The following is a 14,296-nucleotide window of genomic DNA, read 5'->3' as shown; positions in this document are numbered from 1 at the left end:
AAAAAAAACATTTAGAATTGGCACCGCAAGATGTACCGCAGAGCCTTAGGTAAGTAACATGACCTGAGGCGGTAGACGGTCGATTTTAGCATACTGGGATACGCCAAAGTGGAACGGCGTAGGTAAGTAGTTTTTTGAAGATTACGACATTTTTTAAACTTCGATAAGTTCACCAACTCGTATTTTGGGCAATTCTTCTGAGGCTTGACAAGCCAAGATATCACCTTTCGCAAATATTTGCCTAGAGTAGGATTGGACGAATATTTACATTTAGTGAAAACCTTCCGTACAGTTTATTAATCATGCATAGCTGATGGGGCAACGTAATGACGTTACTGTTACCATTCAGCTTTTCCATTTTCGTCAGCTGTTGTTTTTTGTTCGCCTTTATGCAATTTGCGATAAATGTATAATGCTCCGCTCTTACAAAATCCATTACACGTAGCAGTCACACTTGGACCTTAACATTTTACAAATCACGCTTTATCAAATTGCTCTCTGACCTTAACTTTCAATAATTGCTGTGACGATAAGCAAACAATTTAATAACAATTTAATGTGTAACGTTTGATACACTTCGTTCCATCGCCACACACGATGCTTAGGGTAGCGCTAAGAAGAAAGTTTATTTCAAGTTTGCAGTGCGCTCGGGCGTACACATCAACCGTAAAAACTGAAGAGGCCCTTTTTCCACACAAAGATGAATTCCCAAGCAGACATATCGGACCACGTGACAGGGACATTATTACAATGCTGGACGCTTTGGGATTCAAGGTATTGTAGGAATACCAATTGACGTAAGTGTACCAATTTGCGTTTACAGAGCCTCGACGAGCTTACCGATAAGGCGGTTCCGAAAAGTATAAGACTGCAAAAGCCTCTCGATATTGAAGAACCGGTTGGTGAGTACGAGTTGATCAATAGAATTAGAGGAATCGCCGAGAAGAACCAAATATGGCGCTCTTACGTCGGAATGGGCTATCACAATTGCTGCGTACCGCATACCATCATGCGAAATATCTTCGAAAACCCAGGTTGGACGACGCAGTATACGCCGTATCAACCCGAAGTCGCTCAAGGCCGATTGGAAGGACTTCTAAATTATCAAACTATGGTCGCGGAGTTGACTGGGTTGGAGGTAGCAAATGCGTCACTTTTGGACGAAGGAACTGCAGCAGCTGAAGCCCTCTCACTTTGTTTTAGGCACAACAAGAGGCGAAAACTCTTGGTTTCGAATAAAGTGCACCCGCAAACAATATCGGTCGTTGAAACGCGACTGTCTTCTCTTGATTTGACGGTGGAGGTTGTGGATGTGTTTGATGCGGACTTTTCAAACAGAGACATCGCTGGTGTACTATTTCAGTATCCTGACACCGAGGGAAATGTGCTAGATTTCAGTGCGATATCAGAAGCGGCACATTCTCATGGAACTTTAGTTTGTTGCGCAACTGACCTGTTAAGCTTAACGCTGTTGAGACCTCCATCGGAATTTGGGGCGGATATCGCCGTCGGTACTTCACAAAGACTCGGCGTTCCTTTGGGTTACGGCGGTCCCCACGCTGGATTCTTTGCTTGTAACCAATCTCTTGTAAGATTAATGCCCGGAAGAATGATAGGTGTTACAAGAGACGCGGCTGGACGCGACGGGTACAGACTTGCACTTCAAACGCGTGAGCAACACATTCGAAGAGATAAGGCTACCAGTAATATTTGTACCGCTCAAGCGCTACTGGCCAACATGTCTGCAATGTTTGCCGTGTACCACGGTCCGCAAGGTCTGAAAGATATCGCAACAAAGATTCACAACATGACATTGGTAAGCTCGCTTTGTGATAAGAGTTCCGTAATGACGCGTGGAATTTCAGGTTATCGCCCATGGATTGACTCAAGATGGTAACACACTAACTCATAACTTGTTTTTCGACACCATTAGAATTATGCCAAAGGATGGAGTGGACGAAGTTAGACAACGCGCGAACGAAAAGAAGATAAACTTCCGATACTACGAGGATGGTGGTGTCGGTGTGGCATTGGACGAAACTGTTACTCTAAGTGACCTCAATGACATCTTCTATGTTTTTGGAAGTAAGGCAACCGCAGAGTCGATTATAGAAAAATCAGACGTTCGCAACTTATCAATTCCGCGCAGTGAATTTAAGAGAACTTCACCTTATCTCACTCATCCTGTGTTTAACTCCCACCACTCGGAGACTCGCCTCGTTCGCTACATGAAAACTTTAGAAAACAAAGATATTTCTTTGGTGCATTCAATGATTCCTCTGGGATCATGCACGATGAAGCTAAATTCCACAACAGAGATGATGCCTTGTTCGTTTAAGCACTTTACGGATATTCATCCGTTTGCGCCGTTAGATCAATCGTTAGGATATCAGCAGCTTTTCGCGGAACTCGAACGAGATTTGTGTACGATCACTGGGTACGATCGGATCAGTTTCCAACCGAACAGCGGCGCTCAAGGCGAATACGCTGGTTTGCGTGCCATTCAGTGTTACCATGAGGCTCGAGGCGACAAGCATCGGGATGTTTGTCTAATTCCAGTCAGCGCTCACGGGACAAATCCAGCCAGTGCCCAAATGGCGGGAATGCGCGTGGAACCGGTGAAAGTTAAGCAAGACGGTTCAATTGACATGGAAGATCTCATATCGAAAGCTGAAAAATACCGCAACCGATTGTCGTGCCTTATGATCACGTACCCGTCGACAAACGGCGTATTTGAGGAGACAGTTGCGAATGTCTGCGACATAATTCACAAGAATGGCGGACAGGTTTATTTGGATGGGGCGAATATGAATGCGCAGGTGGGTTTGTGCAGACCCGGAGACTACGGTAGCGATGTTTCCCATTTGAATTTGCATAAAACGTTTTGCATTCCACACGGTGGCGGAGGACCGGGCATGGGACCGATCGGAGTTAAGCAGCACCTGGCTCCTTTCTTACCAGGTCATCCAGTTGTGTCGATGGGAGGTACCAGGTCAGGTTTGGGAGCTGTTAGTGCCGCGCCGTTTGGTTCTTCCGCAATTTTGCCTATATCCTGGGCGTATATAAAAATGATGGGTGCACGTGGACTCAGAAAAGCGACACAAGTGGCCATTTTGAACGCAAATTATATGTCAAAACTATTGGAACCTCATTACCAAACTCTCTTCAAGAGTGAAACGTCAGACTTGGTGGCTCACGAGTTCATTATCGACGTTCGCGAATTCAAGAAGACTGCCAATATTGAAGCTGCCGATTTAGCGAAACGTTTAATGGATTACGGTTTCCACGCGCCTACGATGTCATGGCCGGTAGCTGGAACTCTCATGATTGAACCTACAGAGTCGGAGGACAAGCAGGAGTTAGATCGATTCTGTGAGGCTTTAATATGTATTAGACAAGAAATTCGGGACATTGAAGAAGGTAAATTGGATATAAGGGTAAATCCATTGAAGATGGCGCCTCATACACAAGGACAGGTAATTAGCAGTTCCTGGGAGCGTCCCTACACTAGAGAACAAGCCGCGTTCCCCGCAGCATTTGTTGTTCCTGAAACCAAAATTTGGCCAACAGTCGCAAGAATTGACGACATTTACGGAGACAAGCACTTAGTCTGCACCTGTCCGCCGATATTGCCAGAGTACAACTACTAAAAATCAAGAAAACAGTATTTATTGAATTAACGTACTTTGTTAACAAGTTATTAAAGAAATATATATTATTTGCATTTCTTTCTTCTAGAATTTTAGAACGGATGTGGCACAGCACAAAATGATCAACAAGTGCAGAAAATCTGGCGAGGCTTTACTAATTCGTATTTAACTGTAACAGCTTGGCAAACAAGTCGCCAAGAAAAATGATTATAGGAACTTCACCAACAATTTTCTGCAGCAGTAAACACCAAAACTGGAATCGGTTCATTTTACAGTGGCCTTTGCAATTACAACGATTCTTAACATAATTGCCTTAAAAAATTACGTATTCTCTTCCAATAATAAAGATAACAAATGCAGTCTTCATCATGGTTATATTAGAAAAGCGCAACATTATTACAATCCTCATGACTTCTTGTACAAACCTAAACGAAAGGGAACGTCTTTACTCTGCCTTGAGCTAATATTAATTGGAAATGGATTATAAATTCTGCCCGAATTCGGTGAGCGCGCGAGATTTGAACCGTCGACCGGAGACTTCCGCAGACTTCCATCGGGTGATCTTTTATTAATCGAGCTATTCGAACCTGCGATGTTTATGGGACTGGTCGAATACTTACTCGCACCACAACTGGAACTTAAGCTTGCAGTAACCTCCAGAAATGTTGGTCGACTGGACTTCACGATCAAATTTTCATATTTCTCCTCTAAATTTCTCGTATATTCCGAATCTAGTATGCTACTAAACTTTGGCCGTACTTCAATTTCGTCCGGGCTATAGATATTTGCGATTTCATTTTCCAATACCGTTTCATTGCTTACTTCAGGTCTATACGAGAAATCTTTGTATTTATATCTTAATTCCTCTTCGTATTGTGTAGATGCAGATGGAATCGAATTCCTTAATGCAGATTCGAATTGGATTTCACGATCAATTGGGTCACCATGACTTGCCGTGGGTGAATACATTATCCTATCCGTTTCGTAACTAGACTGCATTATTGATTTCTCGGCATTATCGTTGCCGTATATATCGGGACAACGAAACTGGGGTTTTACGTCTTCCAAAGTTTCCGTATCGGCACTGTACGATATGTCACTGTCCAAGTGAATCGACGCAACCGTGCTGTTCTCAGACGTATCCTCATTCGATGCGGGCGGTGAAGGTGTCAAACGGCTTTGACATTGCAAAATGCGGTGCAATATTAAAGAATTCTCTTGAATTATTTCTAACGCCCTCTGGCTCTTTTTTCCAGTTTTAAATTCCGACGGATCTTCGGAACTACTTGCGACGCTCTCCTCGTCCACACTTGGATGTTTAAGGCAACGAACGCGATTTTCTAAAAACTTTTCAAACTCAAAGCTGTCGTCGTCAGAGTCTGAAGGTAAGCCGTACCTACCAAAGTCAAATAACACTCCCTCATTTGTACTTTCTTGTGTATCAAAAATATCACTAATTATTACATTTGTATTGTTATTGTCCACTTCACTAACGTTAACAATTTCCTCCGTATCAAAATCCGACGTGGGTTTAATACTATGTTCACAGTCACTTGACAATACGCTTTCATCCTTTGTATTGTCAAATTTCATAAGATCTAGGTTATCACTAAAAGACTCTATACGATTGTCGTCTACACATTGGCTATCTAACGGCGATTTTGAAAGTGGTGTGGTGGAATTTTCGTCATGATTCTCGGGGTCGTCGCACAACTCCGTATCTGAAGACGATGAACTTGATGATTGGCGTGGGGCGTCCTTCCAAAGTAGAGTGGATGGCTGAGCCTGACGAGACGGAGGTATGGCACCTTTCGGCGGGCCCAAACGTTTAGATGTTATCAATGCGCTCTTGCCTAGGAGCAAGTGGTTCATTGCAACCACTGGTGACGAAGAAGAAGGTTGTCGAGCTACAGCTGCACTAAATATAATATGGGCCTGTCTTTGGCGTTGTTTTAACTTCGAATACTGTTTCTTCAACGCGCCGATGTCGAGAGCGAGCCTTTCGCGACCGTACAATTTCAGTTGACGATTTCGCATCTCCGCCTCCACGTTTGATGACACATTAGCGCTCCATGGGTTAATGTTATAAAAGTATTTCTCTCGCAAGGCCGGAAGTTCCGTTAGTGGACCTATTTGTACGATAGCTTTGACCAGCGAGTTGGCGTCGATTATACCGAATTCTAACAATTCCCGCGTTAGCACCCCCATAATGCAGTAGAATTCGTCAGCGCTCCGAACGGATAGTATTCTTTCTGCCAAAACCTGCCAAATTCCCAAAGCTGTACGTAACAAGATCTCGTTCCCTTCCAACAAAATCAAATCCCACACTCTCAGTACTGTTGGTTGAGGAAGACAATTGCAGAATAATGTTAAAAACCTAAAAGCACCATGATAAGGCTCACATCTTTTAAATTCACACGATTTTACCATTGCATTGTGAAAACGTTAGTGAGAGGAGGTTCGTAACTAGTCGTTCCGTCCTTTGCCGCAGTTTGTAACGCGTCCAGATGCCTAGAGAGCCTAGGCAGGCGTGTCTTTAGTAACTCTCGAAAAACGGCCATGTCAACTGAAAGACCTCGTAAACTATCGGCAAAGTAGGACTCGGGAAGAACCCCTTCTATCAAAAATATCATCAACTTTAAGGCATCCGTTTCACATTTTTCGGTTACCTGCAGTATCAAAGCGGCCAACATATTAAACCCCTGACAATACCCTGGAAACAAAACGCGGAATAGGTAACTCAGCTCGGTCTCACGAATCGAACACTTACCCACCGCTTTATTCCACCGCGCGTACGCAAGCAGCACCCTTTTTAAAAGGGCCTGATTCTCCTGCCCGTCTTCGCCGCAGAACAAACTACAGCCGGTCCTATGCAAATCTTTCACGATCTGTACACCCAATTCGGCATCCGCAGGATGCGACCACTCACTAAAGCACTCCCTTTCCACTTTTATCCAATTCACGTTTTTCGACTGCAAGTGCCTGTCGGCAAGATTCATCCATAACTTCCGCCTAAATTCGGGAGGAATGCCCTCGGACAAGTGCGCCACCATTCTCATCGCCGAGTGCCACTGGACAAATCCAGAATCTCCGGGTCCCGGCTCGATTGAAAATCTCATATTCGTTTCAGGTCCATCTGGAACAAGAAGTAAATATTGGTTTAATGCCCGACCGTCTACAGTTCTAGAGGTAAAGTAAAGTAAACAGTTTATAAAAGTTAACAAGCTGAATTATTATCTCACGAAATTCAGTTGTGATTGTTTTAGTTCATTAAGGGCCATAAAATGTGTTATTATTCTACTCGCCGCAAACGTGAAGGAATACAACTGTCCGTTTGATGCCTTGCATTAATTTATTTTTGTTTCTATGAAAGCATTCTATTCCTATTCCTTATATTTACTTAAATTCCTCTCTTGCAAATAAGAAGGAATTTATTTTCCAAAATTCAGTCTTGTTTGTGTTCCCCGTCATTCAATTTAACTTCGTCTCTAAGTAAGAAACATTTCAAGGTAATTATAAAGGGTTTTTCATAAAGAACTTTGTTTGAATAGGTTGGTATTTGGTTAAGGTGACAGATACGTCATTCAGTTTGTGGTTGCGTTTACAGTAGAAGGTCTACAATTTAATAAAATGAATTCAATTTCGCTTGAATCGCCTAAAAATAATTCAAATCAATCTTGAAAATGGTCTGTGAAAACCACACTTCGTAAAATCGTGGATATTTTCTGTCGTTATTTATTTATTTATTTATTATCCCTCTCTTGATCTGGGCCCCCAACAGGCTTGCGCCAAATTACAGAGGGACCCTCATAATGCTTTTTAGAGGTGCCTCTGCCACAGATGAAAATTTCACCTCAACCCAAGTTCGAACACCCAACCTCCGGATTTATAGCCCAACGCTCTACCATTGAACCACAATGCCGGTTATAATCGTCAATCAGAGCATGCAATTAAGAATCATCAGAGACATTGGAAGTAATAACAGTATAACGCCATATGTAAAACACAAAGTCTTATTCACTCGGATACGTGCTCCACTCGTTCGCCAACTCGCTTGTGTGCGAGAATTTTAGATGGGAATTAACAATGCAGTGGACCGTATCGACAGTATCCGCGACTTTTCCTTACCCTACCGATCACGGCTGAGTACGGTACTTGATGCGACACCGTTGTCTTTTGGCCTTGAACAAAACTCCTAACTTTGTACCCATATTCGAAAACATAAACATTTTCAATGTTAAAATTTGAGTCAACTGCGCCAGTACGCAACATAGCAACACCAAAACGTACTCGTACCAGTGTTGCCAGATTCGTGAGATGGTGCCACAATTATGCACAAATGTGAGCGAGGACATTTTTCCAAAAGAATCCATCCTTCGGTGTCGCATTTTTATTAGTTGACAGTTTTTCTCGTCTAATTGCTAGGCAACAGATTTTCATTACCTAAACAACCCAAATTTACTCGGTAAAATACAAACCTCTTGTGCAATTATAACTGATAACAAAACCAAGATGCAATTGGACTACGTTGACCGTTGTGCGCATTATTTTCGGCGTAAGTAGGGACGGCTGCCAAATAACGAGCCGACGTTTTCTAGTCTAATTGTAATTGACGCATTATTTCTAAATACTGGAAGGAGTCTATTGATGATAGAGGTGGTATTTCGTTAAATACGACTGTTCACGACCAGATTTTAGGATTGTTAAAACAGAAAAAAAACTGTAAGTCATTTTCATATTTTCTTAGTTTTAATGATAGACCGCCTGCGTACGGGGTACTACGTAAAAACAAGCTTTGAAAGCTGCTCTTTATTTCAAGAATTTTGTTTTAATTTTCATTTAATGTGCTTCGAAATAAATGTTTGTCATTCTCAATCAATTAATTGTGTGTTTATTCGTATCCATTGTGCGACCCGAGTCTGTACGTCAAACTTTTCTCTTCATATCCCAGATTTATTGTAAGTGGAATTCCGGAAGTCGAAGCCACTGAGTCTCCCAACTTATTAACTTCAGTCCATATTGAGATGTTTCTTTGTATGCGTATGAGGAGAAATTACAATAGTATATTGAAAGACAAGTGTTACAATGCGACCTATTGTAATACGACTATCTTGTGGCACGAGTGGCGACGCGAAGCGTAGCCACGAGTGTCCGCAAGATAGAAGTATTACAATAAAGCATTGTAACACGCGTTTTTCATACTATTTTTTCTATTTCGGCGCTTTAATTCATTAAAAAAAATCATTATCAGAAACTATAGGGAACCTTAGAACTAACATGTTTTATGTTGGGAACACTTTTTATGCCGTTAAGTTTTAGGTTGGCAGCGTAGTAAGACTGACATTTTGAAGTTCAAACATGGAAGTACCCAACGAAGGGCTAATAAAAGGATAGCGTACCGACGTTGCCAAATTGTTCATCAACGAACTGTCAAACAATCTAACCTACTGGTGTTCTTAACATTCCTGAGTGCCAACTTTAGTTAGTTTCTTAAGAGGTTATGTTATTTTTCCACGATTTAATTAACTTTAAACAATGATATACAAATGTTTTTAATTATACCATAATAGCAGTAAGTAGTTCTCTACATCCTACATTGCTAAGCAGCGATCCATGGAAAATGCGAGTGATGTTCCTTCCCCTCTCGACCGTATTAGGCGGTGGATACTTGACAGTTCGTTGATGAACAATTTGGCAACGTCGGTACGCTATCCTCTTATTAGCCGTTCCTACGAAGTACCTACTTGTACTAACTAGTAACTGCCAACTTAAGAGATGAGTTACCAAAAAAAAACGACTATAATCACTGTCTTTGTACAACTGTTTTCGGCGGAAAACAGTTGTACAAAATCATCATTGTGACACCGAAATAGAAAAAATTCTTAATGTAAAGTTTTTTTCTTAATTTTTGAGCTGGTTACAGAAGTTTTGTGGGCGGTGTAGTTGACCGCATATCATTTCACACAGCATTATTATCTGGCGCCCAACGTGGTCCACGGAATTATTATTTGGCGCCCAACGTGAGACCAAAGCAATAATAAAATAATCAAACCACGTAACCCTAAATTGCAAATTCAAGCTTGCGAGTGGACGAATAAATGGAATACAGAACGAGTTAAAAAAAAGTGGTCACAGAAAAGAAATCGCAAATAACTACATCTACTCGCCGTCGAAAATAAACAGAGACGTTGATTGAATTCCTTAATTACGATGTAACTTGGACGCTGATGTCAACTTTCGTGTTGTCAGTTTGATAATTTTTTTTTAATTTGTGTCCAATGGGAACTTAAATGGCACAGTCCTTTTTGTTTATCAATTGTCGAGAAAAGGTGAATTAGTCCCTTTTATAGTGTTGTACTAAATTCATTTCAAGTGATTCTAGAGTTAACAAACATTTAAATTGCATTTACTTTTGAATAGTGCGAACGGAATTTTTTATGTTCAAATTGAATCTATCTTTTAATTCGAACTCACCTAAGTGTGCATAAAGTATGAATTCCTTCGAATTAGGTTAATTTTTAATATTGAATAATATCTTGTAGATAATTTGTAACGTTAACGATTGCTTTTGTTTCAGATTCGCTGGCTTCATTAAACGCCATCTTCCGGATTCTTTTTCGTGCCAGAGCGCCGAAGAAGATTCTCTCTTTTAACACACCGGCGAAGCGGAAGTTTCATATTCTTTTTAGACATCCAATATCTACGGTTGAGCCGATGTAATTTAATTATTTCACTATTTTTATTCGTATTATTTGGTCTACGCATTCTCCTTTAATTAGAGGTAGGTGCGTTTGTGATTTAGAGATGGCTGTTTTATGTCGTAATTTTAGAGGGATTTTCCTCCGGGTAGCCTCCGTTGAACGATACCAGCCCAGCTCGAAAGTGTAACGACTACTAGGGTGTTCCTGTGCGAAATTATCAACTTAATTAGGAGTAGTACCTGTTACGATCTCATCAGTAAGATAACGGCCATCTTGTTAAGCCATCCGTGATTGCACCGACTACATGAACACTAGAAAGACTAGATAAAAATGAATTAAACCCAGAAATTTAGCCAGGTTTTTCTTCTGCTTTGTTATAAAGCGTATCGTTAACGTAACTTACAGTAATTCCTACGGATACATGATCGACTTGAACGTGGTAGGGTAGTTGTATTGCTGTTTTCAGCGGGTAGCTATCCTTCTGATTGCTACGTCTAGTGCATGTTTTCGATCTTGAACTTACGGTCTCAAGTACGAGTAATATGTCCTTCAGGCATTAATCAATTAACCACTATATCACAGAGCTTAACTGCGTGAATTTTGTCTGATATAGGTTCGGACTCGCTTCGGGGGAGCCCTCTTCAGCGACTGAATTTACTCAAGGTAAGATTGTTACGATCTCGTGCTTTCATTATCAAAACAATTATTGATTGTATTTCATTTTGTTTTTGGGACCCTTTTGTTATAGATATAGTCAATTAATTACTAATCAATCATTCGTGAATGGGGAGTTGGTTAATTGGGGAATTTATGATTCATTGTGGACACCACAATAATTTGCATTGTTGATTTGGGGGAATTTAAATTGAATGTTTAATTTGCAGTAGCACCAACAAAATTAAGCCTTGCTTAAAGTTAAGTCGAGCTTAAAATCTATGGCAACGATTATTAAGACAATCGTTGCTATGGCATTTAAGTTATGCTTAACTTTAAGCGATACTTAATTTTGACGGTGCAATTGGCCATTAGTCACGTAATCAATAATTTTGAATGTGTGGGTAGTATTTTGTATTTGTGGGGATATCCTATCCGATTTTGGACACTGATTGAATAAACCCGTGTTTCTTTTGTTAATTTGATTTCACCGTTATTACTTCACTCGTATCTTCTCAGTTTCATACGGGGAGAGTTAAGATTGAAATTGGGTGGCGCTCAACCCTATTGGTAAGTTGTGACGAAGTACAAAAGATTTTAGCCCAGAACGAACTACCGCTGTGAAAATTCTTACGCTTTTGCTTTATTTGCTAACCCTGAGCTAGTCGGCCGTTTATGCGGCGGGTGCACTGCAAACTCGGCCTACCCTTGAAAATTATAAACTTCCAAAATAGAATCAGAGAGGATGTAGGATAAAGGAGTGAGCACTCGGCCTTGTTATTCATGAATCGATAACGGAATAAGTATTTAAAGGATATAATAAAATTCATATGTGAGTGAAAGGAGGAGTTTTAATCAATGATGTAACAACTTTTAATTAATGGTCAGTTTTTTCGCCCAAGGGAGTATGCCAGATTTATTAAACAACATATGAGCGGTTTAGAATGTTTTACGTGGATTTAATTTTAGCATAGAGTTTAATATTTACCTTTCACAATAATCACTTTTCCTACGCTTGCACTCATTTTGATCCTTGAATCCAGGATATGCATTTGATTATAAATTAAAAGTTTTGACTTGGGCTGCTTAATTTCTTTCGTTATCTATGGATTAGCCGTGATGGGTTTATTTAAAATCTTAGCGAAAAGAACGTATTTGCATTATCATTTTCGTTTATTCCTTCATCTTTAACAGTATCAAACAAACCCCCGCCGCCCGCCTCTACACACTCTTCAGTTAAAAACGTTGGAATCACGATTGTCTAAATCGACTTTGCCGCGTCCACTGCGCATGTCTGAGGTATTTTTGTATATCTAAGTTTACTTTTCAAAAAAATTTAACAAGAAATTCACAGATTTCTCAATCCTTTCTAACCATCGGTGATCGGAGACATGGAAAATGATAACCGTATAACGCCACATGTAAAACATAAATAACCCTTATTCACGCGGGATCATTTGGTTGAGCGAAACTGGTAACTTGATACCCATATACAAAACATAAGCATTTCCATGTTCCAGTGCTAAAAATCTTAAACCTACAAATAACCCTGAATAGGGTACCTATGCATTTTTGTAAAAAAATAATTGTTTACACAAAGAATCGAACACGAGCTACCCAGGTGCGAGTCGGGCTATCACAATATTGGGTGCCATAAATAATTGCTGTGGACCTGGAAGTTACGCAATCCTTAAGGAACTAACTTGGGAAGTATAGGTCACTAATAAACTGACGCGTTCAGGATTTATGAGCGATAAATTTAAAAATTTTGAACGGCTTGGGATTACCGCGAGATTGAGATTTTATTATCAAGAGGAGGACGTAATTTTTTGCGTAACATTCCCATCCCTATATCCGTATTTTATTACTGAGGAAGCAGCGATATTGCATGCGAAATGTACATACCTAATTTTATTTACTGGCAGCCCCTTTAAAAAAGTACCGCGGGCTCGATAAATTTAAAACAGAACTCAGGAGTAGAACTGATCCCTAAGAGGGGATTTTTACTTAATTGACAACGGAGGATTTAGGTACTAAAGTACCTATCAGTTCCGCCCCAGTCCCAATTTGCTATTAGTATGATTACTCGCCTCTGCTAATATGCGTATTTTCCATATCAAGTTGTGGTTTTAAATTACAGCACGGCTAATGCCTATTAGTTATTATGTTGCCTGGAAGCCTTTTCATTTAATATTAAATCAGTGAATTAACTGTTAGGGATAATTTTGTATTTTCAAGCATAACGGCTCATTTATAAATTAGTATCTTGTTGTTGTGTCATGCTTAGCAGATAAATTTTCCAACTTTCAAGATTCTCTGTTTTGAATTTTGTTCCCATTTAGCGAAAAAATCGATATTGTATATACTTTATCGGCTCCCACTCCATTCTTCTAGCGAGTTTAAGTAAGTAATATTGAAAAATAACAAAATTCCAAAATTTTATAGGCTCCATGACAAATTACCAACACTAACAACAATTACAACTACGGATAATAACAACATTATAGCCCTCAACAAAAAATGATGAATAGTTGGGGGTTAACTACCCTCACGACCCTACCGACCCCGAAGCGAAGTCGTGTATTCTTTTCTCAATTTAAATATCAACAATTTTTATTCAACACTTGATTTTCTTGCAAAACCAAAAACATATACAGGGTGCTCTATTTAAATTAAATTAAATATCTCGATTACCTGATGATACATTGTTTTTTTGTTTTGATCATTGTAACCCCGAAAAAATATTTCACAAATCACAGACAAACATCATTATTACTTCTCTTACTTGAAACATACTGTATTGTATCGGTGGAGTTGTACAACTTTAAGTTCCCCCTCAAAAATGTCTTCTCTGAGGGCCGGACTTTCCTTTTGGTTTTGTTTGTAGTGCGTATTGTTTATTTAGATCTGTTTATTTAATTGTAAAACGTGAAAGTGCGTGTTAACATGTAAGGACCGGTCATTAGCCATTTGTAATATCAGGCGAAAGTTAATTCATTTCAATGAAAATGCACGTGTTTTGGTACTGATAACAAGAGATGCAGTTGGACATCGTTGCGTGCATGAGTTTTTTAGCGTTTATTTTTAAGTAGGCGGGGTTTCAGGCTGCCCATACGAAACCCAGCCCCACTATAAATTTACAAATATCCATGCGCGAACCAAGATTCGAACCAAGGACCCTAAAGTACCGCAGTCGAGCTTTAAACTCAAACTGCGCCAAACGGGGCGGCGGATTATTTCTGGAAGGAGTTTATTGATGATTCAGGTGGTGGTTCGTTAAAGACAACGAAA

General features: G+C 40.1%; 2 protein-coding genes across 2 annotated transcripts; one reads left to right on the top strand and one right to left on the bottom strand.

Annotated features, from left to right (window-relative positions):
• Window positions 1-517: 517 nt before the first annotated feature.
• On the top strand, window positions 518-3,728 carry LOC116176089 (glycine dehydrogenase (decarboxylating), mitochondrial-like). The gene is made up of 3 exons (XM_031494561.1): window positions 518-774; window positions 824-1,816; window positions 1,866-3,728. Exons 1-3 carry the CDS (start codon window positions 598-600, stop codon window positions 3,648-3,650), a joined length of 2,955 nt encoding a protein of 984 aa, XP_031350421.1. The 5' UTR covers window positions 518-597; the 3' UTR covers window positions 3,651-3,728.
• LOC116176090 lies at window positions 3,653-6,786 on the bottom strand (the record flags this gene model as incomplete). Its single annotated transcript, XM_031494562.1, is given in 3 exon segments — window positions 3,653-6,027; window positions 6,078-6,363; window positions 6,421-6,786. Coding segments are annotated over 3 exon segments (2,624 nt in total), but the record flags the coding sequence as incomplete, so codon positions are not given.
• Between the last annotated feature and the right edge of the window lie 7,510 nt (window positions 6,787-14,296).

Source organism: Photinus pyralis, unplaced genomic scaffold (assembly GCF_008802855.1).
Source record: "Photinus pyralis isolate 1611_PpyrPB1 unplaced genomic scaffold, Ppyr1.3 Ppyr1.4_LG7, whole genome shotgun sequence".
NCBI lineage: Eukaryota > Metazoa > Arthropoda > Insecta > Coleoptera > Lampyridae > Photinus > Photinus pyralis.
The sequence above is the reverse complement of the archived record's forward strand: the minus strand, read 5'-3'. Positions and strand labels throughout refer to the sequence as shown.

Excerpts from the sequence above, each read along its gene's own strand:
- LOC116176089 (XM_031494561.1), top strand. The coding sequence starts at position 598 with ATGCTTAGGGTAGCGCTAAGAAGAAAGTTTATTTCAAGTTTGCAGTGC. Across the intron at positions 775-823 it reads TGGACGCTTTGGGATTCAAG|AGCCTCGACGAGCTTACCGA; the intron begins GTATTGTAGGAA and ends TTGCGTTTACAG. Across the intron at positions 1,817-1,865 it reads AGATTCACAACATGACATTG|GTTATCGCCCATGGATTGAC; the intron begins GTAAGCTCGCTT and ends GTGGAATTTCAG.